This window comes from Excalfactoria chinensis, chromosome 6, assembly GCF_039878825.1.
Source record: "Excalfactoria chinensis isolate bCotChi1 chromosome 6, bCotChi1.hap2, whole genome shotgun sequence".
In the NCBI taxonomy this organism is placed as follows: domain Eukaryota; kingdom Metazoa; phylum Chordata; class Aves; order Galliformes; family Phasianidae; genus Excalfactoria; species Excalfactoria chinensis.
The window spans coordinates 35,505,299-35,531,450 of NC_092830.1; the positions used below are offsets into that span (position 1 = coordinate 35,505,299).

The following is a 26,152-nucleotide window of genomic DNA, read 5'->3' on the forward strand; positions in this document are numbered from 1 at the left end:
GCATTATGTGGTGCTGTATGGTCCAGATACTTGGGGAGGCATGGATGTAGGCTCGTTGCACTGCTGTGGCTGCGTCTGATTAGCTGAGTAACCTTGCAAAGGGTATCTGATCTCCATGCTTAGCTTTTCACACATGGCTGTTATCTCCATTGCGTATTACATGCAGGAGGCTTTCAGTCTATTGCATTTCTTTCAGCATTCTTGGCAGAAGCAGGACTTAACCTCAATTAACACTTCCAAGTATTAAAATATTATAATGAAGAGCAGCCATTTTGCTGACACAGACTGGCAGAAACTAATAATAGGCTGCTGTTCTCAGAGGAGCCAAAGGGAATTACACCTCCTCAATCCCTGTGAAATGCAGAATTTGGGCACCCGCTTGAGGCAGCCTTTCAAATACCAACTGTAACACATCAAAACTGTCTTTGCATGTGAGTCTTTGCTGGTATGGATTATAGACTACCCTGAGCTTAGAACTGTATGTGCTGGGTTCCTTCCGTTGTTTGGTAGTGAGAGCACTAATTCACGTGTGCTGAGCAACTATGAAAAACAAACAGAAAATCTCACAGAACAATTTGTGAGGGTAGTTGTGTTACGTCTGGATGTCTTCCATTATCCTCGGGGATGCAGGGAATGCTTCATATTAATTGAGTTACTTAATGGCACGATTTTCCCGAAGTGGCTGTGCTTCAGAGGGCGTTTATGCTCTGATGGGTATGCTCGTTAGATGATACTGATGCTCATCATGCTTTTATGTACCACTGCCAACAAGGAGGATGAACAGACTTCAAGGATGATTTTTGCTGTTGTTGATGCTTCTATTAAAATACACTGCAACAAATGATCCTAAGAAGGCAGTGGGCCTTTGATGTTATTGTGAGTGACAGGTCTGAGCAGCACCGAATAGCTGGGGAAGCGTGGACCACCATCCTCCTTAAGTCTTTGTATGAATGGGGATTGTGTTTCCATGCACTGCCTAGTCCTGCTGGGACAAAGTACAGCATATAGTTAAGCACACTGATGTTACCTCTGTGTGCACAATGATGGTTTCAAGATAAATAGTCTAGTGGTGAACTATATATATATATATATGGCTAATAACTGTGCTTCGGGAGAGCATCACCCTTACTCAAATAGCAATACAATTTGCTTTTGGCAGAATAGATGGCTTCACTGTGTTCTGAGTATTGTAGTTGTCTCCACGACTTGAATAACCATGTTCTAGCTATGCAAACTACTTGATCTGTTTTGCAGATGAAAATATATCTTGCTTAGCCATGGAGTCTTAGCCTAAAGTAGGAAAGACTTGGTATTATGTTGGGTTGGGAAGCTTCCTCATCTAAACACACTTCTGTCAGCAGAGTCACGTTTCTGCTGGAATCATCCCTGCACTGAGTTCCTTCAGCAGCTCCCCATACATAAGCTTTGTGCCCCAGACCCCGCACAGCTCCATCACCCTCCTTTGGACACACTGCATTGCCTCCATGTCTTTCTTGTAGTGAGGGGCCCTAAGCCATCACAGTGCTTGAGGTGCAGCCAGGTGTGACAAAGTAGTTTAGCCTCACCAGCAGCGTGGAAGCTCTTGGAATGTTTAGAGCAGCTAGAAAAAAGAGATGCTTTTTTGGGGGGTTGATTTGTGTTGAGTTTGTTTGCAGTAGTTTGGATGTGCTACAAGTAAAGGCCAGCTTTTCCCTGTAGCTCCATGCAGAGCCCCCTAAAGGGCTGTGGCCATCCTGTGCCCCCAGCATAGGATGACGCACAGGTGACTGCAGGGCAGGGAGGGGATTGTCTCCTTCTGCTTTGCCCCTGTGAGACCCCAGCCAGATGTCCAGGCCTAGGGACCCACCACAAGCAGGACATGCAGCTGTTGGAATAGGTCCAGAGGGGAGCCATGAAGATGCTCAGAGGGCTGGAGCACCTGTGCTGCGAAGAAAGGGAGCTGGGAGTGTTCAGCCTGGCAAAGAGAAAGCTCCAGGGAGACCTCATTGCAGCCTTTCAGTGCAGGAAGGGAGACCACATTACAGCCTGCTGCCTCTGGCTGCCATAGGAATGCTGGAGAAGGCCATAGTTATGCTGGGTACAAATGTTCTAACATGAAAAAAAAGCAATAACAAGAAAAACAAAGCAAAAGAAACCATGCCCAATTCCAGTAACTCAGTTTTGAAAGCTGTTTTTAACTGATGGTAGAGGATGAAAGTGGGAATCCTGTGGTAGTCAAATATCAGAATCATTTTCTACTTCATTTTTCTTTACGCTTTTAGGTCTTGATATTACAGGGCTCACATTATTCACTTGGTCTCTAAAAGTACTGGGAAATGTACCGGAGCTCAATAGTGAGATTTTTAGGCTGTTTCCAAGACAGTAGTTTGTTGTTTTTTACTGGATCCTGACAGTTGGAAGCAGATGACTAATTTTCTTTTTGAGGTATTTGCACTGTGGGCGTATGGCAGAACTCCCAAGACAGCAATTCAACTGCTCTCACCCCGTAAATACATTTTTATATTATCCTCAAGTTAGTCAGGAAACGGAGAGTTGTTGTGGGGTTTTGTTTTTTTAATGAATGTATTTTAACAGGGTTGCCTTATAAAAAAGCCCAACACCTGAGAATCAAAGGAACTGAAGTTATTTCAAGTGAAATCAGAAAATGAGCCCTCATGCACAGACCATCACAGCACAGACTTCATGTCAGTAGGCTCTACTCGGAGCAAAGGGAATCCCATGGGGAGCAGCTAATCTTATGGTTCCGGGTGAATAGCTATTAAAACAGCACCTCGGATTTTGCTTGGCTCATAGTTTTAAATAAGGAAGGATACTAACATGCAGTGTTTCCATGCAGGAGGGAACACAGGAGGAATGAATCTCTGGTATTCTTTCATAATTTCAAAGCGGTTGAGATCTCAGTGCAAGCTCAAATACTTTGTGTGCATTACAGGTATAAACCAGTGCTGGCTTACAGTGCTGCTACCAGCCAGACTGGGTGCAAACTGAAGGCTTGTTTAAAATTCTACGTATTGCACAGCAGCATGACACAAAAAAGACAGAGTACAGTGGCTGGCCAGTGTTGTTGCTGTTTGTGTAGTGCTTGTGAGAAAGATGGGGGATCTTACAGGCTGGGAAAAACAGAAGGAAGGACCTTGGAAGCACAGAAGTCTTTCTGTTTTAACTCAGAGAAGTATCTGCAGGTTCGCAGTGCTTTGTTTTTTTTTCCATTTCCCTAAATAACAGGAGTTTCAGATTTCACTGCAGTACAGCAGAATCAATAGAGAAGCAGTTCTGCACTTGCCTGAGCTTCGTGCACGGATGCTCAGCAAGATCCCATCCCTAGGAATGTTCTCTGAGCTCATCCAGACGACGGCGAAGTAAACAAATCTCATTTACCAAAGGAATGACCGCAGTCGTGCCAGGTTGAACTATTGTGGAGTGTAAATTGCCTTGTTAATGTCAAATAGCTCTGCTCATCTCTGCAGTTCGGTCTTTCTGATGAATTATTACACCACGCTCAGCTTCTTTTCCATCTTCTTAGGGGGATAAAAAAGTGCTATACCCAATACAGTGCTCTGTTCTCTTCTAGTCTATTCGTGCAACAAGTAACGTGGAGAAAAAATCTGCACCCATTTTATGAATAAAGAGAGCTGGGGGAGTTAGAGGGGTTTCAGTGTCATGCAGGAAGAACAGCTTTCCTTCAGTTGCCCCATGACACAGCCAGGCTCTGTCCTACTGCTCAGCGGGAGGCAAAACCAAACAACCACAGTGAACTGGGTGGCCAGGAGGCTCCACAGGATAAAAATGAAGCACCTCTCTTTGGTTGAGCCTTTCTGCTGGAACCATCTGTAGTTAGAAGGCATTTTTCTCCACTCAGGATGAAAGATAACCATAGCTTTGGGTAAAGCATGAAGGCTCACAAGTAGGTGTCAATTAGAAATCTGGGGATTAATCTCTCGGAGAACTGACAGCAGTGACAAATTTGACACGATAAAGCTCATTTTGTCTCGTTCTTACATGACTGGATGGATCTGTGGCTCACTGCTCTCTCTCTGGATTCTGATACTACTGATACTGAAAATGCTGTTATTAAAGGATTATTCTAATTGTGTGAAGTGAAAACTGGTAATTCAGTACCTAAACAGCATCCTCTTTTAAAGACTAATTTAGCTGAAAAACTCTCCTTGCAGGTATGCAATTTGGACAGCTCGGTGACAGTTGGAAAAGCTTCCCTTAGATCTGCAGTAATTCATATGGATATATTGAGTGAGAACATTATAGTCTGCTTACCCTTAAAAAATCATTCATTATAAGAACTCACTGATTCCACACGTGACTTGTGCAAGTTTGGTGGCACTCAGTACAGCCATTTGAACCTCCTTTGTAAGGTCAGAGCTGCAGAGCCCCGCTGACATGGGGAGGTGAGGTAGCAAGCGAGACTTTGTCTTGTTGTAAAAGCAGGGTGAGCAGCGACCAGACAGACGTCACACAGCCATCGTGAACACTTGAAATGCACAGGCACAGTTGGGAAGAGCAGCAGTATGTGCAGCTAACAGCTGGTACTTCTAGCAAAACGATGCATGTGTTCTGAAACTCAAATGTTCCCACTGTCATTTCTGCAGAGAGCAGAGTATAAGCAGAGTATAAGTTTGAATAACTCTGTTCTGAAGGTATTCCTTTGGCTTTCTTGTTGTGTGTTTTTATTTTAGCTTTATGTCTGTCCTACATAGTGAATGTTCCTAACAGTTCATTGCTCATTTTTGGTCATCACTCTTAGCCTGACAAAAATCTGCTGTTGCTGTATTTCTAATGAAGAATGTTTAGTTGCCATAAGGCGGCTATTATGGTTGGGCTACTTAATGCAGCGCTCTGTAAGCATCCATGGTGTCTTCTGTAAGCATCCATGGTGTCTGTGAACCGTTTGACCTTGCTTTATATCCACCTTGACAATGTGATCTGAAGCCGTGGTTATGAGCAATAGAAATGAAGTCATCCAGCTCTTCCAAAAAAAAATCTGATACAAAATAAGAGTCCCATCAAGTTTGGAAGATCAGTGAAATGCAGTCTTGCTGTTCTGTGAAATACACACTATGTACGTACACAGCTTCAGATTGGTTTCAGTGATGTAACTGGGAAAGTGTAATGTGAGGTTACTCCTTGAATGATCACTCCTTGTGATGGTCAGGCTTCTGTTTGTTTCCATTTGGAGTTAAGGAGGGCTTAAGGACAGTTGTGTGGGCTGGAAGCAGGCACTGAAACAGCCTCCTCTAGGAAATCTGCAGCTCTGACCTATAAGGAAATCTGTCCCGTGAGCAGTGGAGCTGTGAGCTGTGTCTGCATACAGCACAGCACAGGGGAAGGCTGCACTGCTGCTCTACAGCTGCATCGTGACTGTGAGGGCAGGAAAATGGACTTCTGTGGGGTTCTGGTGCTTATCTGGCTTTCAAGGAAGGCTAAGTGAGCGTCAGAGTGATGGGCTGCAACGAGGAAATGAGCACAGAGCTGAGGGGAGAGAACCAGTAATGCATGCAGAGAATTAGTCTTAAAACTCCTTCAGCAAGCTGACACTGGGAAAGTCTTGAGTTTTCATGGAAAGCACTTTGAATGTGGCTCAGAGTTTATAGTGATCCACCATTCGGGCAATGACAGAAGCTCAGAATTAGAATAAGCTGCATGCTTAAAAAGGGGAGAGTAGTGACATGAGTGAGAACAGGAAGAGGGCTGGTGTTGGGACTAGGAAGCACAGACTGCTCCTCCCTGTACTGTGAGCTGGCATGGCAGTAATAGGGTGCTTCACTTTAAGACTTAGTGGAAACAACAGGAGAAAATAATTTATACCTATGTATATGTAAAACACTCCTTATATGCATTTCTAATATATATATTAAAATATTGAAAACTGCTGTTTTGAATTGCAAGATCTGCAAAGCACCCATTTGACAGAAATCATTTTCCTTAACTATGGGAAATGCTTCTGAAGAGCTTTTGTGTCTCTGCCACAGAAAGGTGAGCTGCTACAACCTGCAAGGCGTCGCGGTCCATCTAGCTCAGGAAAGCTTTATAAACAGCGCAACTCTGAAATACAACCAATGCAGCCACGCTGAAGGGATCAGAAGGAAATGTAGGGGATGCTGTCAGGCAGAGTAGCAGCCAGAACAGCTCTGACAGCTCCAGTGGACAAACAGAACAGATATACGTGAAGATCTAGAGGTGAAGTTGTGTCTGGCCATCACAGTTCCACGTTCCAAAGGGCTGCTGCTATTGCATCCTGAAACTTGGCCGCATTAACATGGTGCACAATATGATGTAATTAGTGCATCACAGATAAAGCTGGCTGCATTCTTTCTGGTTTCCCTATCTTTGTTTGCAGTGCAGCTGTTGCCTTCTTTGAAGCTTATCAACAGATTGCTTCCCTCCATTTCCAGGCTTTCTCTTAGAAACAATTTTCTTAAACTTTACCCGTGCTGTTTGTAATTGAAAAAGCAAAATGAAACCAAAGAGGTTAAAAAAAAACACCCCAATCTCAAACAAAACTGTGTGATATCACTGCTGCAGCCAGCGCGTTACTTCCAAAGGCTGTGCTTTTCAGAGGTTGGATATTTGTAAGCATTCTGAGCTTACCGTTCTCCTTAGGTGAAATAAAGAACTCCCCTGCAAGAGTATTGGCGTTGTGTGTGGGTGGATTGAGTTAGCAGAGGTTGTTACTGCCTTTATTTGCTCTCTCCCCTTTGCCTGAGCTGAATAGCCAGACTACGCTTGGAGTAGCTTCTGAAAAGGGAGAAAAAGCAAACAAACTGGGCAATAATTGCTTTGGCTATCTGACTTTCATTTTAAATCGTTCTTGAGTCAGGGTAAGTTTATGTTCAGCTCTTGTGATCCTGAGGGTCACTGCTTGCAGTATTTGTGAGAACAGAAGTATTGGGGTAAGGCTGCTGTTTTTCCTTGCTGGATGAAGCCCTCCTCTCCTCTTTGCTTTAACATCCATGCAAACACACACAGTTTTGCTTTGCATTGCTTTGCTTTGCATTGCTTTGCTGCTTAGAAATGATAATAGGGCACCCAAATATCCTGTATTCATTGGAAGGATGCATGCAATGACATTTAAAATCCGTCCATGAGATGATATTCTTTCAAAGCCTCTTTGAATGAGCTCTCTGAACTGCTGGTGTTGTCTGGGACTGCTGCTTTCATGTTTGTCGAGAGCTCTTTAAATTCCTGAACCACTGCGTACTAACGAATGAATATAAATGATGGCTGAAACAGGTTCATTTAACTCTTGTCTAATATGTAGCATTTGGCCTGGCGGAGTCCAAACACTGTGGCTCATTTTTGTATGGCAAATTGAGTGCTTTGTTTATTAAAATTACTGATTTATTGCATAATAAGAAGGGCCTTGATTACTGTTCCTTCTCACAGTAAGGATTTAATGGGTAGGTCATTGGAATTCTCCAGCTGCAAGATATTTTCAGTTATCTGTTCATCTTCTGATACATATTTCATATGCACTACCACCGTCAGCCAAGTTTTGGAATTAGTGCCTTGTATTTTGTTCTTACTCCTCTTGACTTAGTGCAGCTCCATACAGGTAAACAGAGCAGAATTTTGGTTGCCTTCATTGAATGCAGTGTGTCTGAATACAGACAGGCATGTCTACAGCTGTTATAGAGTGCTAACAGTTTACTAGAAGAGAATGCAAGCATAATTCAGAGCCAGTGACTTGTTTTGGGTCTTGGAGCTGCACAGTGCATCATGTAATAGTTCTTTTCTCCCACCTGGAGCTGGAAGCCTGAATAGAAGCTGTAGCTTCTGTTCATGCATGACTTAAGCCAAAGGTTGTTTAGTGCCCTTGGCCATGATGTATTTTTGTTGTTGTTGAGACCTCCCAGACTGAATCACCGTTTTGCCAGAATGTTATTAAATAATGATGCATGCAAGAAACGTACAGTTTTAATAATCATCTCTGATTGGGGTGTGTGTGGATGTCACAAGGCAGCCATAATGATTTCTAACCTGTCTTCAGTCTGTGCCGTGCTGTTCAGATAGATTTAATGCATCAAAGTTACATTGCAGATGATGGTAAGAGCTGTGTTTCCCGACGGCTCCAACTTTGCATTCTGTGACCAATAAATTGGAGCATGATCCTCAGAGAAGAGAGGACATGATGCATGCTCAAAGCATCAGGTTTGGGCAGCAGGAGCCCTCTGCCTCTTGTCAAGTGTTAAGGCAAGATGTTCCTTTCTTCCTCCTGTTTTTTCACCTGTTTTTCATCAGAGTTCAGTGCTGTATGTTGCTGCTAATTGCAGATAATGTACTACTGACATTTGGAAAAGCATACATGGATGATGTTCACCCAAAGGATGATACTGCTATCTTCAGAGATGCTGATACACTTTTGCTGGCGTAGACTCGTTTAGTGATGAATTGCAGTAATAGCAGTTCAAGACCTACAGCATATTAGTGAAAATGAATCTACTGAGCACCAGTCCCATGGCACAACAGCACTTAAAGAGCACTGATTTTCTTGAAGGGAGAAAAATCCGATTGAGAGAATTAACTATACCCTGTATATTTTTTTTTCCCTTCTTTTTTTCTTTCTTTCTTTTTCTTTTTGGCCAGCAGTGCATTATTTGCACGTGTTGCATTATTTGCTGTGTGTTGTAAGGTATTTATTATGCATAAGAAAACAAGTAGAGAGCCATAAACACAGAACGCCGCTTTTTGTTTTAGTTCCTGGCAGACTTGTATGTGTCTGCCAGGGAAGCAGAGATGAAGCTGTAGTAATTCTTTCATTTCCTTGTTATAAACTGACCTAACAGGAGCGAGGGTCTATTAAAGGAAGACATGTCAACACCCTGAAATTGAGTAGATGTGAGATGGTTTGTATTCACAGCGGTTGGTCTTGGTGGCAAAACGCTGTGGAAGTGAATGTGGTAATAGGCAAGAATTATTGGCAAAAAAGGGCAGAGTACCTCTTATTGAAATGGTTGCCTAATTTAAGGGAAATAAGGATAAAGATGCTCTTTGAGTTAATAATGCACTGGTGCTTTGTGTGAGAACAGACGGTTCTTTCAGCTCTGGAATACGTTCAGTGGGAAACAGAAGCATCCCAGGCACAGTGCTGGGCTCCTTTTTGCAGCTCCTTGGAAGTTAAATGGATCCAGAATACAGGGATTCCTAAGGCAGGAGGAAATGTACCAGTATGCATCTCTCTCCTTTCCTCCCTCACCATCCCCACACCCTTCGTGTCTGGCCGTGAGGAGGCACATCTGGGACATGTGCAGGGTGAGCTGGAAGCCTCTGCTGCTCTTTGTAAGTTTTGAGGCAATACGTTTGAATGCCCTTCTATTTAAAACCAACCTCCATCTGAAGGCTTACTTTGATTTGTAGGTATTTTGCCTCCAGTTTTGATAATTAACCTCCGCTGCTGGTGTAACTGCCACTGGTTGTGATTTTGCAGTTAGCATCAAAGAATCAGTAAAACATCTTAATTGCCTTTTCCACACATCAGAAATGAGTTCAAAACGTGATGTATCTTTGGGTGGTGGGGAAGGACCGTTTCACCACTGCCAAGTAACCTATGGGGAAAAAGTAAAGGAGTGCTACTAAATAGGCTTTTTGATCAAATATAATACAGCCTTGCAAGCTCTTACACTGAAATCTGTGTATAAGAGGCAGTACTGTATGGTGTAGAACTGGGTTTTGCAGGTAGTCCCACTGTTTTAGAGCTAGTACAGGCTACAGCTTTGTCTGGTTATCAGCTGCTGAGAGATGATCTGAAGATGGCAGCAACCATTTTAGTTTGAGCAAGACCTCTTTTGTGCTGAGGGCATGGATGCCATTGTAGTGCTGGGTACATGAAATGGGTCAGCTCATGTGAGGGCAGTTGAAAACAAGTATTTGTGGGATGTGCCTTCTGGTACCATTGGGAAAACAAAACAATGCCATGTAGGTGTATGGAGGGAAGGCTTATTTATAGCAGGTCGCTTTGTGGTAGGTGTGTGTATTTCATACTCGCAGGGTTCAAAATGGTCAGATTATGAGTTACGAGCAAGAAACATTTTTCTGTGTCTTGTGGTTTGACGGGCATCGTGTCATAGAGTCATAGAGTGGCTTGCGTGGGAGCAGACATGAAGGATATCACTTCTTCCTGGTTCCTGTGTAGTTTTGTTAGACAGTAAAGTCAGAGGAATACTTGTTTTTGTATTTGCCCAGTCAGTATTAGCAGCTAAGTCTGGAAAATGTTCTAGAGAATGTAAGAGACAGGCTGAGCTCTTGGTAAGGACTGCACAGTGTTACAGGAACCAGTGCTTGTGATGCATTCAGAGTGTATGGAAGTTACATAAGTAAGGGGTAAACAGAACTTTCTCTTTTGTCCTTAAGAGTTTATCATGTATAGAATAGTACGAATGCTACAAAGACTTGATACTCCAAGTTCTTATTCTGTTTCCGTAAACATTTCCAGTAGTGAAAGCAAAGCAAACAGAATTCATACGCTATTAATGGAATTATATCAGGAGTTACAACACTCTCCCTGTCTGGTAAAAATGTAAGTTCTTACACAGTGAGGATTCTCGCTCCTGTTCCTCATGCCACATCATGTTGCTGCCTTAAATCCTGGCTTAGGAAGGGCTGCTTCTGAGCTTGTGAGAAAGCTGTGCAGGAGCTCGGTGCCAGTCTATGCCTCAGCTCATTACATCCCAAGTATTTTGAGCAGAAGAGATACAGTGTAAGCCTTTCCCTACATGACTACTATGGACGTTCTGCTGTGATGTGCAGATAGCAAATCTGCTCCTGCAGCTGGCAGGCTCTTTAGGACTTCCAGCATGTACAGCTGAGTGATAGGATGTGGAACCGTGTGCTATGAGGAAGGGCGCGGGACTGCTGATGGGAACCGACACGAGCAAAATCCACCACAGCACATACAGGGGAATGACTTTAAAGCAGTTTGTACTCACCCTTCCCTGTGAGCTTCTCCTTTCTCTAGCTCCTGTATAACACCCAACAACACTTTGATGGTTTCCTGACTGGAGCTGATCAAATTCTCCATCATCTGAAGCTGCGCTTTCAAGTCCACAACTTCCGTGTGAGGCACGATTTGTTGGCATTCCTCGCTCAGGGCGACGGCGGCCTGGCAGGGCTGCGCAGCCTCCATGGGTGCTGCATTCACCTGCAGGCCCCTCTCGCTACATTCGCTGGCCCGGCACTGCGACGGGCAGGCGGCCGCGTCTCCCACCTGGGCCTGCACGCCATTCAGGTGCACGGTCCTCTTTTTATCCTCCTCGCCCGCCGGGCACAGCGACCAGTCAGGCTCGGGCTGTGAGGCGTCCGAGCCGCCCGCCGGTAGGTACACAGTGGCCACTTCTGTCTTAAACACCCTCCCGTGGAGGGGCTGGCCCAGCTCCTCAGCTCCCGGCTTGCCCTTGCCGGGCTCGGCCGCGTTGAGGAGGCCGCAGCCGTGCAGCTCAGCGCTCTGCCAGGTCCAGGCCGCGCCGGGCCCCGCGCTCGCCCGCTCACCCACGTGGGAGATGAACTCGGCCGTCTGCAGGCTGCCGGCCTTCTTGCCCCAACGGCTGCCGTCCTCCGAGCTCCTGCTGTCCTTCTCCTTAATATCTATCAGGAAGCCGTTGTTTTCACTCTTAAAGGTGTCAACAGCTGAGGCGCTTTTAATGATATTCCCTTTTTTCCGGTCCAAAGGAAAGGTCTGGTAACACTTCTTGAGATCGGGGGATGTCTGAACTCCTGTGCTCTTGGTGACGTTGGGGATGGACCTCCGGGCAGGCACCGTCATGTATTTGCGATACGCCGTTTTGTAGGAAACGGGTTTGGCTTCTCTTTTGTCTGTATCCTGGGTGGTGGAAAGCTGCTTGTCCCGCTGCTCGTTCTGGGCCTCGCAGATATCCTTAAATCTCACCTGCAGGGCTTTGTTGCGTTTCTTTATCTGCCGGTTGGGATCCAGTGCATATTTCATCTCCAAAGCGAGCGAAGCTGCAGGCTCAACTTCGCTTTCCGAGGTGGTGAGTAAGCATTTGCTGGGCTCCTTACTCACCATGATGCCTGCATTAAAAACAGTTCAAAAAGAAAAGCCCTCTGTTACAACAGAAATACCAGTTACTCACAAAGCTTGCAATATGTGAGCTGTGTCCCTGTGTTCTGACTGAGGCGACGGGCACCCACAACCCTTTTAGCTCCATTCCCTTAATTAAGTCACAGGTTTTCACATCAGATGTTGGTCGTTTGCTAGAAGCATTGAACTGGCATTGCTTTTTACAGTGTGCTCGCTTACAAGGTGAGTTGTTCTCGGTTCCTCTGTGTGATACCCTAAGGGGGTTCTTTAATTTCTCATCCCAGGTGTCTGGATCTTCTTTAAGTCTAACATCATAGCTAAACCCACAGCCTGGGTGTAGATGAATTGTCAGCAAGTGGTTGGTACTGCTGCATGTGTAAACTTTATGATCTCAGGAAGTTGGTGGAAGAAGTCAGCAGTGTGTAAATTAATTTTGCTTCACATGCAAAACAAGCCACTTTAACCAGAAGCACTAATATACCTTTATAATAGAGCTTCTTATCCCCAAAGATCCTAAAGCACTAAGAAATAAGAAACAAACAACAACAACAACAAACCCTGTGATGAGTCACAGCAATGACTTAATCTTCTATTGAAATATGAGCACCTCCTCAAGGATGAAAAGATGTCATCTGCTTAATACAGCACAGAGCAAAAAAAGCCCAACAGCTCTATCTCTGCACAGATCATGTGGGATCTGTAGTCACTGGATGGTTAAGACCTCATTTTTACACTTCATTTGAAGTTGTCATTTTTAGTCTCCTATTGCACAAATTTCTCCCTCACGCTGAGATTTACTGAATTAGCAAATTCTCACTTAATCCAAGTATTCTGCACGTATCTCCTGTTTCAACGCTGATGTAGCTTCAGAGGGACCCAAACTAAAATATAAAATGAGTATAGGGACTTTCAGGTATGGTATCTGAAATAACACTTTTGATTCCAATGCTTCTATTAAATAAAACACCTGAAATTTGAAGAGCTAATCGCCACAATGGGGTGTGCTTTACAAAATCAGCTCTCGAGTGAATCCTTATGACTAGGCTATATTAGTTTTAATATAAGAAAGCATAATAGAGAGGCCATTCTCAATGGTAAATTGAATGTTGATGGTTTCTTTGTTTGTTTTAAAGTAATTGTAACCCTAGGAGTAACTAAGACACTCAAGAACGCATGGCAGACAACCTGCATACTGCAAGGTTGGGCTTCTGGGTTATCTAATTGCCTGCAAAAGTCTGCTGCAAACATGTCATTAGTTAAGCTTTCATCATTACTTTGCTTCCCCAGTTTATGCCATTTGCAAACAACAAGGAGGTATTCTCTGTGGTTTGCATTTTGCTACCTCATTTGTCACATTCAGGTAGCAGTGAGTGAGAAGTGCTCCTTTTAGAAGGGTAGGTTTCTATTTGAATCTGCTTGAGGCAGAAGAAAGTCCTTTAAGAGGACAAAAAGGGTGAACATTCAGAACAATGCCATTCAAATAATGGGATCTTAAGATTGATATATGTGAGTTTTCAAAGCAAATACGTACATATGTGTAAGCATAACACATGATACCAGTATGGACAAGCCCTTCTTGTTATGGATTGTAAAGTGAAACTGCTGGAGGGGGGTCTGAAGATGAAACTGAAGCTGGTTGTTAGATCTGGAAGTCGCTTACAGCAGACATAACTTAGATACCTTAAAATAATATGGCATTCTTGGAGCGGATGGTTTGCTGGCACTTTGCTACTGGGTCCTACTGTAAAATAACACACAATTTATTGTAAAGTACTGGCTTGGTATTTCATTACACATCCAAACTGTCTCCACGTTCAGATCATTTGGGATGCTACTTTACTCCTTCATCTTGGTGAACGGTGGATCCCTGGGCAGAATTAATGGGTTCTCTAACCCAGACAACGCCAGGAGTCTGGTGATATTCTACAGCATAGAAATAGATAAACAGGGCGCTCTATTTGTGCTGCAGTTCATTTTAAGCACGCCTTCAACAGCCAATAATTGACTCCTCAAAAATGCTTGTTTCTCAGTAGCACAGGCCTGATTGATTTAGCTAATCGAGAGCTCCAGTATCTTGGACTAATAATTTCATCAATATCTGTGACTAAGAATTATAGCAACCAAAAGAACTACATTTTTGCTCAGTTCTGTGTCTGTTTCCAAGGTGAACAGTATGTGCACATTGAAAAGCAAAACGACTGAGCAAAGAGTTGACTCTGAGTTGGTCATTTAACACAGAAAAGTTTATATAATCATAGAAATCATAGAATTACCCAGGTTGGAAAAGACCTTGAAGATCATCAAGTCCAACCACGGCCTAACCATAGTACCCTAACTCTAACACTTTCTTACATAGCACAAAGGTTTATGTGGATGTACTTATTAGCTTAAAAGAAAAAATAACTCAAGGGGTTGCAAATGATTGGACTTTACTGTGTATAGGAGAGGTCATTGGTGATACACAGCGTATTCTGGCTTCTGAAGGCAGTATTTCCTCATGAGAAATCCTGCCCTGCGTACTGTTTTTTATGCATCTAAACATCATCATAAAATTCAATAGCATATATTTGTTTTTAAAGAATTATTTTATAAGTTGTCTTTGAAGTATAGACATGGCCTCTAATTTACTTCCATCGTTAAAAGGGACATCAGAAAGAAACTTGGATTGACTTCCTGTAACTATGATGCAAGATGGAAGCCTGTTTTCATGGTAGCTTGTAAGTGCAGCATTGTGTAGACCGGTGATAGCAAGATATTGTACGTGTAATCAGAATACTGCAGCAATTTGGAGTTTAATAGACTACCTCTGCTGGTATGTTTTTATTTCTCCCACTGTCACACATTACAACAAGGAATCTGGTTGTTATGAACCGATCATGTTGTTATGATACAAGCTTAAAAAATCCTATGACAATGACCTGAATGCTAAATGAGTACAGTCTGATGAGCAAAACTGGACTGATAAAGAAGAAATGTGTTGGGAAACATTAACCATCTCAGCCATTTATTAATTAGAAGCTGTTTGCAGAAACGTTTTCCACGTTACAATTTGTACGGAGGTTTGATATGCAGGTATGAGTTTAAAACATGACTTCCAGATACATTGAAGGCCTGACCCATTTTTGTGGTTTAAAAAGTACAAGTGGCTATTAGGGAAAAAACCACTCCGCCTTATGACATAGAGAAGTGACGTGGCAGTGCAGTCTGTCTTCCTTTTATCAGAATAGTTCATGTAGAATAATAGAGTTAGCAGTGCTGCTAAATGTCAAACTAATATTGTTTGTTTTTTTAAACTCTGTTCTGAACCCCTTAAGCATTGAACTTGAATTTTCTCTCTTGAACTTCCTTAGTCATTGCTCAGTGCTGAATGCAGTCTTAGTGCTGCTTTCATATATTCCGTATGTTATCAAGTAGAGGGCACGTTGCCGTAGCCTTATAATCTTCCTGTTTGGAGAAGTTCGTACCACTTCAATGAATTACAGAGCATTACCACCAATTGCCTGACTTGGGTTTTTCACTCTGTGGTCTGGAGACGCTTTGAGACTTTCCACCTATGTGACTGATGAGAAACCTTACGTGTGCTTATAGCAGAATGAGTTTGTAGATTTGAAGGTTCTACTGAAACAGAGTTGAAACTGCACTGCATTAAACTGATGCTTGATTTTTTAGCTGCATTCTCTTGGAAGGAGCTTTGAGCTGATGTTTGGTAGCGCTGTGATGGCTGTTAGCACAGCGCCCAGAAAGGAGCAGGCAGTTGGACTCTGATCTTTGCAGGTCTGTTCCAACTGAACTGTTCTATCTATCGATCATCTCGTTTCTGTGATGACATGTGATGGCTTCTTAATTGCCTTGAAAGTCTTCCTTTGGTGTAAGTAGCATCACGTGCCATTTGATTTTCCCTTTTGTCTCCCACTCATTGGCAGGCTCTGTACGAATGGTGTGTAAATATAATATCCCACCTAATGGCTGAAGTAGAACGTAAATGCCCTTAAATGCTCATGTGGGCTTCAGTTTTACAGCTAAGTGGCTACAGATAGAACACATGATATAAGAAGCCTGTGGACTTTTAGATAGAAAAGTTACATATTGCAGGATAAACTATTGCAAATGTCCTGACAAAGTGCACAAACTGATGCGTGTTATCTTCTACGATTCTGATGTCTGCTACCAGTTGTGAAGACAGCTTATTAATGATACTTTTTGATGCTTCCTGTATTGTTACATGCATAAGATCGAGTTATCTGTGCACGGTGATAGGATTCTGTACAATAAGATGTACAGGATTTTTCCCCTAAGACGTTTGCGCATTGAATATTAATGCTAATAGAAGATTTGCACTTACATAATGCAGACCCCCGTGGCCTTAGTTAATAACTATTTACTTCATATTGGAACAAATTCAATGTCAGAAGATATTCCCTGTCAATTCACAGCATTCTTAGAGTTGTTACAATATCAAACATTTGCTAGAATTTACTGTACTGGAAAGAATAGCAGTACTATTACAAGAGTGATGCTTATTTTTCTTCATCTATTATGCAGCTACTGCTACTATAAAAATCTGAGGAAAGGTTTATTAGCATTATTTTGCCATGTAAATCTGTGACTCTTTCAGCATTACAGCTGATGTTCATAGTACAAGGATGTTGCTGAGGATGTGTTGCTAGGAGAATTGCAAATAGTTCTGCTTATATGGTACTGTCTTCCAGGAGTCCAAAAGCCAGTGTGCTCTCACCGCAAGGCTTTTTCATTTCTATGGCAGTTTCTGTTCAATAATTTAAGCAGCAAGCTGTTAAAATAGGAACTTAAGGACAGTTCCTTATCTGCATTATTGTTTAATACAAACCTTTAATTGTTCTCAGTAAACATCAGTAGTTTTTGTGGGGTGGAAAGGGGAAAAAAAGAAAAGAAAAAGATAAAATGCATCAAATGATGACAGGAAAAAGCAGTTCTGTTCCTCAGCTCCAGCCCACGGGTGTGCCAAACGGTCAGACCTCCAGAGAGCCATCTGGGTCCAGGGCACTGGGAACGCCTTGGCTGCAAGCATCGACCCCAAATACAGTTTGTCTTCTTTCTCATATTAGCTTTTCAAAGGTTGTTGGATACATAAAGATGGAAAGAGGGAAGTGGATTCCAACTCCATACTTGAGCCTTACGTCCTCCCTTCTGCAGGATGAGGGTTGGGTGGCACGCAATGGGAACCTCACTGCATGGCAGATCAGTTGTGTAGGCTGTGCTCCAGCCTGCTACCAATGGGAGATGACAGACAGAGGTCAGCGGTTGCAAGGCATCAGAACATTGTCAGCTCCTTCTGGTTGGATTACGGTTACATGCAGACAAGTGTAAGGAGGGCGTGAAGCGGTGCTGGAGGATGTGGTTGGGTAATTTAGGGCTAAAACCTGACACCTTTAGCAGGGTATTAATTGATGAATAACATCAGTCTAGGAGATTTGTACTTGCACTCCAGTGCTGTCACTGGGAAATACGTGCCGTGTAATTTTCACCTTCTCGAGCAGGACACTTGTGAGCAGCTTTTAGTTTCAAGCAGGTTCTGGTTCTGGCTCTGCTGTAGCTGTAAATTGTCAGCATGCAGTTAGAGCCGAGTGTGCTGACGGTGGGAAAGGAGAGAGGGGCACAAATCAGTCTGACTTGTGCAGCAGGAAAGGATGGTGCGAAAATGAACACTGGCTACCTGAAGAGTGATACTTAATTGCTGAGCTGCGTAAATTTTCTTTCATGAAAGCTGGTTCTACAACGCTTCTGAAGTAACCTGAGGGAAGAGCTCAACTCTGATGTGAGGTGAAGCTGTGTCAAATTCAAACGTGAGTGCAAAAGCCCCAAATCTCAAATCTCAGAGTCTCAAATTCTGCTCAGGCATGAGTAATGTGGAACGAGTGGAGCCTGTGGGCAGCACAGGTGTTCCAGATCACAAGAAAAACTGATTTTGGTTCAGTATGGGGAGAACTGGATAGAGAATGAAGGGGAAAGCAGTGTGGGCACGTGTGGATGGTGTGGAGATGTAAATTGCCTCCAGGCTTCATGAACCTGTGAGACAAGGTGGAGGAAGAGCTTTCAAAACATTGTGGTGTTGTAGGATGGGTTATTTGTGGTCTGGATGATTAGGAAGTGCACTAAAATAATAATTAAAGATCCTCTGAGGGATATTTATTTGGCCCCTTTGTCAGTTTGAGTTATATACTCTGCTTATCTGGAACTGTGGGATTGCGGCTGTGAAGTCCCCTATTATTAATCGGAATTGCCTGAATAACGCTCTAGGCACCAGAATTGCCTACTAGTCAGATAATTTGCATCATTTTTATCGGGGCTTTGTGTGTTTTTATACTCACACAAAGTGTGAATGCAAGAATATCACACATTTTTCTCACCAGCTAGGACGGCTAAAAGACACACATTCACCTTGAATGGAGCAACTTAGGCCCAGCCTATAGAAGGGATCGGTGTGTGCTCCCTGTTAACAGGCAGTTCAAGCATAATTTCTTGCTGAATTACTCTCTTCAGCATTGGGATGTTTTGTCTGTTCCTTTGTCAGCTCTCAGAGATACTGCAGCATTTTATTTCCTGATGGCCTGGATACACAAAAATGTCTTAAACTGATCCACAACTTCAATGTCTTTACTTGCAGCTCTCTCATTTCTGACTGTATTTGCAGAAACGAATAATGAATGCAACAACAAAATGGGCACGAACAACCAATTACTAATGATTTGAAGGAGAATGGGCTTGCTGTAAACGTTTCTTATTTACATATAAATCACAAATGCTATTGATCTGATTGAATTCTCTCTTCTTCCTCCTTTTCCCAAGGAGAGCAGAAGCTAACAAGCCCCAAACCACTTTCCACATTCTAACTTAACAACACAGTCCTGGAACCACAAACATGCTTACGTAGTTTTATATTAAGCAGGATAGAGGCTCTTTTTTGTTGTTTTTTAGTCACACCATGGTTCAAACATGAGGCGCTTTTGGTTGGGTTGCAGCTCTGACCTCATGGACTCATTGACAAGCCAGAGGAGCTGAGGTGCGAGCTCTTGCTGCTGAGCTTTGGTGGCAGCTCTGTGCTCTGCTTTGTTTTAACTGCTGCCTCTTCCTCTCTCCATGCCATGCAGGCTCACCTGCTTTTGCTTTTGTTTGTCAAACTGTTTAGTTTTGTAACAAATGTGTCACAGCAATCACGGATGGGCAAAATAACACTTGGCTTTTCTCCCCCATGGAGATCATGAACATTGAGTTCAAGCTGGGATTCAGTCCGTGGTATTTCATTACCAATCATAAGGAATCACTGCACCAGGGCAAATGAAAGTTAAAGTAAATGCACACAGAGGAAGCAGACCTCTTTGTGTTTGGTAAATTGGTTGCAGAAGCGCGTTTGTGTTCCTGGGTCCATCACCTGACTGCAGGTTTTTCTAACCCATTCATTGAAACTGGAGTTTGTTGGGAGAGGATTTGAGAAACCAAGCTGGAGTGGTTCTGCAGGCATAGCTAATGCAGTGACTCTTGTATTGGCAATGAATACCAAAGTCTCGTTTCATATACAGCTTGTCCACACTAAGCCATACGGTTAAATCCCTGACAGCATATAACTGGTTACAGGTGAGCTGCTCCAGCTCGTTGTTTTGGTAGCTGCAGCATCAGAGATGCAGCCTTATTGTGGTGGCATTAGAGAGATGTTTAACACAGCAGTTTGGTGTGGGCTGAGTTTGAGACCATTGCCAGCAAGGTGCCCAGAGCTGGGAATGTGATGGAACCTCAGCACTTCCCTGTTAGGACAAGGATCTCCTCTTGTAATGAGAGTTTAAGAAGTTCAGATCTGCATCCAAGCGCTGCAGGACCTGGAGGCCTCTAGAGCCAGGGCTTTTATATTCATCCTGTGTTGTTCAGGCAGTGAAAATGGCCCTTACTCCCTTCTATGCTTCTGCATTTAAAGCATGGATTTGGCTACATTAATTATAGCTAGACTAAAATCAGCCCATGCTCTTCTGCCACTGAAAGGAAAGAAAGTAGGTAAAGAGGAGGACATCAGAAGCAGCTGATGCAACACTGTGTTGTTACAACAGATATCTTTGTTTGTGGGGCTGCCAGTCCTATCTATAACTTGAAAGCAGGTGACTTAAGGCAGAGGGCATTGCAGATCTGCAAACAAGGGGAGCTACTCTGAGGTATGACGGGATCATCCAGCAGGGAACCTATTTTCTGGCTGAAAGTAGCAGCCTTGTAGTAAATTGACTTCAGCGTGGTGATGTGCCACTAAAATAAGAGAATGCTCTGATCATCTTCCGTGTAGTCAATAATCGTTTAAGACTGTCGGTACCCAGGGAGTCACACCTGTGTACAACCACAGGTTACACAGCACTGCTCCGAGCAGAACAAAAGCAAACACTGCTTTTCAACAGGCTGAATGTGGAACTCCCACCGCAGTCACCACGCTGAGGTGGTTTTTCTTTTACTTAAAATGTTTGCTGTCTCATTTCCTTCAAGCCTTCTCAATCCAAAAAGACAGACAAGATGTAAGGCAGTGCTGGGCTGTGAAACAGGTACAGATTGGTTGCTAGCGTGTTTTTTAACCTTGCACAGATTTTCAGCAGCGCTACAAATAGCGGCTGTCACGAGACGTGAAACGATACCTTTTCAAGATCTGATTGAAGCGAGTTTTCTTGGTGTGTAATTTCCTCAAGCACTGTGAATTTTGTGACCGTAACATCCTAAGTTCTCCCTACCAAGTTGACTGTAGCTGGGTGAGGAGCTGCCGTGCGATACGCAGCTCGGTTGCTTTGCAGAGGTATCCTTACAATTAGCACAGGCTTTCGGCAAGCTGATAGGTTTCCCCAGCTCTCACTCCCCCATCGGCCTCAGCACAGAGCTGGTGTTTCACAGCTCTGCTTGGATGCTCTGAAATTCTCCAGCACAGGATAAACAAAACATTAACGTCTCCCTGTGTTGTTGGTGGGTCTCTGGCACAGAAGTGTTGTGCTGACCAGTAGTGTTCAGTCCCTGGTAGTGCACACCAGGAGCCAGCTCGCATGCTGTGTTGCTGCTTGTGCAGGCTCCGGGGCTCTCAGCTCTACTCTCCTTACATGTTCATCTGCATCAACTTAGCTGCTCGTTTGCCTCCCAATTCATTACGAATGCTCTGCATCTGAAAAGACTTCTGACAGTGCAGTAGTTAACTGGGAAAGAAGCGCAGCAGTGATCTTAGGAGCTACTTGTTCGTGTGCTTTATTAGTGGGAAGGGTGCAGTGCTGTCCCTCGGTAAGTAACTGAGCCACGGTGCTGCTCCCCGCTGCCTTTTGGCTCTGTGTTCGGTCAGACTGCTTTCACTCCACATTCCAAACGTTCAGAGCATCCTCCTAAATATATATACAGCATTAATAATTACGGAGCCCTAGAGAACCCATCTCCCATCAAGGGCACTGTGATGTCCTTACCAACAGGGGGAAAAAAGAAGCAGCTTATTTAGTGTCAGCCTTCTCCAGTGAGCTCATCCTGGGCAGCAGTATGCTTTAAATGCAGTGCAACAGCACCTTAAACTCGAGGGCGGTAATTTTATTTTACAGCTGCTCATTAGGAGCGCTCAGATTAGCGACGTACATCATGTATTTCCACCCGAGCCAAGGACTGTGCCACCACTGTATGGAACAAGGCTGTGGGTGACAAAGTAGTGATGTCTGAGCTCTGACAGATCTCCATCCGAGCTGCTCGTGCGTACTGGGAATGCCAGAACAAAATGCAGCCTTTAACTTACACCTGCTTTTTGGACTTGGGGAACAGAATGGCTGTAGTGAGGAGGCGGCACAGACATGCTGGTAGGACACCCCTCGGCCTCCGCTCCTTCTCCTCCACGCCAGCTGTTTCTACTAGAGGTGTTTGTTTGCAGGGTTGCATTAAATGCAGCGCATGGCTCGGACGGTGACAGCCATGTGATTTCAGTGAGGAGTTCTTCATCCAGCAGCTAGATTTTAACCTTGATACATACAGCACTGCTGTCAGCACTGTGACTACGGGCAGTAATCAGCACCATGCACTTAAGCAGAGGGATAAATCTCCTCTCTCTATTAGGCGTGACCCGTTTGGTCTTTTCTCACTACTTTGCAATGTTTCATAGAAAAAATAATGCCGCTCAGGGCTGGGAAAACCAGCTCCGTGCAAAACTTCCTGACCACAGACCTCAGGAGTGAAACCCTGCCCTGCTGAGCCCCCCAAGGTCAAACCCAGCGCTCCGCCACCTCCACGTCCCATGGCAATGCGGGGCCGGGCCCTGGGGTGCGGCAGTGCGAGCTCAGGCTGTGCTCTCTGCATTCCCCGCTGCTCCGCGTCCCCCTGCCACCTCCCCACCGCCCGGCGCAGCCCGCATCCCTCGCTGCTGGGAGCTGCTGACCTGTGTGCTCGGAGTCCCGTCTGCCCGCTGCGTTTCCACACCGTCTCCCATCGCGCGGTGCCGGGGCTCGAAGCGTTATTAAGGGCACGTTCCCGGGCGAGGAGCTGCCTCCCAGCACTGCCCTCCCGCAGAACGCCGGTGGCCTTGAAGTGAGGCGGCTTTAGGGCTGGTCGCCCCAAAGAGCCACACCGCGAGTTGGGCGCTACGGGCGCGGGGACCTCTCGGCAACGAGGAGAAGGAGCGGCGGCATCTCCTCGCAACCCCTCCTACGCCGAGCTCCGCGCCCGCACCGCGCCGTGCTGCCGGCTCTCCCCGCTCCGTTTCCCGGCGGAAAGCGGCGGTGCGGGCACGCACGGCGCCCATCTCCCCTTCTCCGCCGTGAAAGTTAGGGGCGCGCAGCAGCTGCCAGCGGCTCCGGATTGCGTAACGGCGGCGCTCCGCGCTCAGCCTCGGAAGTTTCTCCGCCACAAACGGGGACACGCGGCGGCCGCGGCGCTCCCCGAGCTGGGGGCAGCCCCACGCCGGGCGCCGTTCCTCCGCGGGGACCTTACCTCGTGCTGCTCACAGCCGGGCGCGGGTCTGGGCGCTCGCCGGGCGCCGCATCTCCCTCCGGGCTCCGGGGCGGGCTGGCGGCGAGAAGCAGCGCGGCTGGGGCCGCAGGCTGCCCCCGGCTGGCCGCGCTCCGCCCGCCCCGAGCGGCTCTCGGCACCGCTCAGCTGCGGCCGCCGGAGCGCTCGCTAGAGGCAGCCGCCGCCGCCGCGCTCTCGCCCGCTGCCCTCATCGGAGCCCGGCGCTGCGCTGCGGGGACGGGGCTCGGAGGGGCCGCTCCGGCAGGTGCCCGCGGCGGCGGCGGCGGCGGGGGAACTTGTTGAGCGGGACCGCGGTGCGCCCGGCCGGGCTGCGCGGGGCTGGGCGGCCGGAGGGAGGGAGGGAGGAGCCGGGGGCTGGGCCGGCTGCGGGGAGCCACCTCGGTGCGGGGAGGGAGCGGGGGAGGAGGGAGGCGGGGAGGAGGGAGCGGAGGGGAGGGGGGCGGTGGGGACGGGGGTGCGCTCGGAAATCCGTCATTGGGGCTGCGTTCAGCAGGGACGGATGGGGCCGGGAGCGGCGGGCGATGCCGCGATGCTTGGCCAGGTCCCCCGTAGTGGTGTCTGCTTTAATACCGCGGATAAACGGGGTACGAGCTAAAGGTGATTGGCAATTACGACAGGGTTCGTACAACTTCAGTGCCATCTCTCTTCCTCTGCCCTCAAACCGCACTATTGCTTTGCAGAGGCCTTATCAGAGTCACGAGAAAAACGCGTCGAAAGGAAAGGGGTCAGGTGCACGGAGGCAGACCTGCCCATCAGCGGATGCCACAGTCATCCCCCGGCCTGGGCAGCAGCACTTTCTCTTTTGGAGCACCTCTATAGCTATTCCTATGCACTGCTTTCCTCTCCTTTTAGCACAGTGTGAACCTCAGTGCCCATTGAGGCAGTGCAGCCGCACAGTGCGATGCAGCAGAAGCACTGGCTCAAGTCCTGGACATCTTTTTAGAGTTAATTAGCTGGAGCAGACCATTGCACCAGCGAGCGCACGCTGCTGCTGTAGCGCCGTATTTGTGCCAGCTCTGCTATCTCTGCACAGGGACAGAGCCCGGCAGTGGGTGCAGGAATCCTCCCAGCCCCATTTGTCACATAAACATCAGCGTGGAGGTGGATTCGCAGAGATCCTCGCCTGTTCAATCAGGATTTAGCTGCTCAGGGCCGGAGCAGATGAAGGTCTAACGCAGCACGCAGTCAGCAGAGGGCAGTTCCGTTGCTCTCCTTATCTCTCTTTATCCTTTACCTGCCCCGGTGCTGCCCGGCCCTCCTCCTCTTGTGCCTCAGCTCTGCAAGTTTACAGCTCTGCAGCCACACCACAGGGCTTGGAGCTCATAGCACGGCAAAGATTGCGGTCTGGGATCTCCCTGGGTTTCTCAAAAGAGATCTTATCCAGAAGAGATAGGTGGGAAGAACTTCAATTTTGCTTTTCATCAGCACTGATATGCTTTATTCCAAGACCTCCGCAGCTTTCTTTACGCTGAAATACAATTGGCTTTGACTGTAGCCAGTATATAAGCTTGGGTAACATTAAGTGGTGTGGTGACCACCTTTTAAATACGTGTGCTGCTTGGGCAGAAGAAATTGATCACCTGGAGCAGACGCTGTCACTTATTCACCAGCTGGGCACATGAGCAGCACAGCCTGCATCCCACAGACCGGGACTGCTGAAAATGCTGTGGCTGTGTAACCTTAGCAGCTGGAAGGGGAAAGCCCTCTGATCTGTCAGTTCAAAGAGCATTATTATCTTCTCCACGATCACATTTAGAGGCTGTTGTGCCAGGGCTGGTTGTTCTCGCACAGCATTATGTGTATGTCTCATTTATAAAGGTAGGCAACTGAATGACTATTTTTTTCTTCCTGGGTAGATTTGGTGAGAATCAGGAGGCTCTTTGCAGCTGCAGTTCGTGTTGCTGTTTGTGCTGTGTGTGCACACTGCCTGCACTATTGGTGTGAAGCATGGCTAAGTTGTACACGGGTTCCAATTAATCATGCTTCATGAAAAATGACGTGATTCCCTGATTCTCATGCTCCGCGTCACTGTAGGTGTGTATAGAAGTAAATGTGCTGGGAAAATGGAGATGCTTCATCATCCCATTTGCCAATTTTTCAGCCTTTAAAAGATGCTGAGTGCAACCGTGCTGTAATGAAAGGTGTCAGAATTATTCTTGAAGAGGCAGAGGGAGTTCTAACTTCAAACCATAAAGGCACAAAGAAAAAAAAGACGATTTATTGCTGTTCTTTAAAGTACAAATTCATTTTGTTTTAACGGAGTGTCCAATCTTCACATATTGCCTTTTTCTTTGGGCACTTGGCAGGAAGGAGGGAGTGCTTCCCAGTGCCCCGACATGTGGCTGTGCTGGTGGAAGCCCTGCCTTGGACCCAGCTGTGTCTGGGAGCGGTAGGGCATGAATTTGGTGGTACCTCTGCTCAGATGGAGAACCACTAGAGGAAGGGGTCAAGCTAGATGGAGATCTGAGCACCTGATTGAACTCTGAGTGTCCCAGTTCATTGCAGGGGTTGGACCAGAAGCCTTTAAAGATTTCAGCACGTGCCCTTTTGGCTGCTGACATTTGGAGCAGAGGCTCCATGTGCTCGTTCCAGCTGCACAGGTTTTGGCTGGTCGGAAGCAGGAGGGCTGCTCGTTGTGATTATGCACTGCTAGAACATGCAGGGCCTGCAGTGCAGCGCTAAGATGGGATTTTCTGGAACAGTCCATGTAGTTCTTGTCAGTCCTTGAGGAAATGAGCTTGAACTCAGCTCAGGGAGAAGTGAGCGGCGGCCAGCCCTAGTTATCTGCCAGGTGTTTCAGCTGACGCCAGCATGGAAAAGGTGATCATCCACACCTTAAAGCCAGTGTTTGGACTTCCCCTAGGATAAATGTGCATCATATGCTGAGGTCCGGATCCTGGAAGGAGTTCAGAGTCCCATCAGAAGGGGAAAAGATATAAATAATCCGGTGCCAAATGCACAAGTGTGTGATGGGAGAGCAGCTGCTGGCACAGACTGAGACTGCCACAGCCTGCTCCTTTCCTGCAGGACTAACTTCTCCTGCCTTTCTCCTCCCAGTCATCCCATTTCACGTGGGACGCTTTGGTTCATATCACTGAGGCTTCAGTTCGTGTGAAGGAGGTT

At 46.0% G+C, this 26,152-nt stretch overlaps 2 protein-coding genes across 3 annotated transcripts in view; one reads left to right on the plus strand and one right to left on the minus strand.

Moving 5' to 3' along the window:
- INSYN2A (inhibitory synaptic factor 2A) overlaps window positions 1–23,130 on the minus strand; it is a 33,691-nt gene extending 10,561 nt beyond the window's left edge. Inside the window, exons 1-2 of the mRNA XM_072339426.1 lie at window positions 22,991–23,130; window positions 10,938–12,036 (exon numbers count right to left, since the gene is read on the minus strand). Coding sequence (XP_072195527.1) covers window positions 10,938–12,031 — 1,094 coding nt within the window. The 5' untranslated portion in view covers window positions 12,032–12,036; window positions 22,991–23,130. The remainder of the gene's footprint in view (window positions 1–10,937; window positions 12,037–22,990) is intronic.
- The window catches only part of DOCK1 (dedicator of cytokinesis 1), a 229,115-nt gene that overhangs the window by 83,693 nt on the left and 119,270 nt on the right, over window positions 1–26,152 (plus strand). The window lies entirely within an intron of this gene.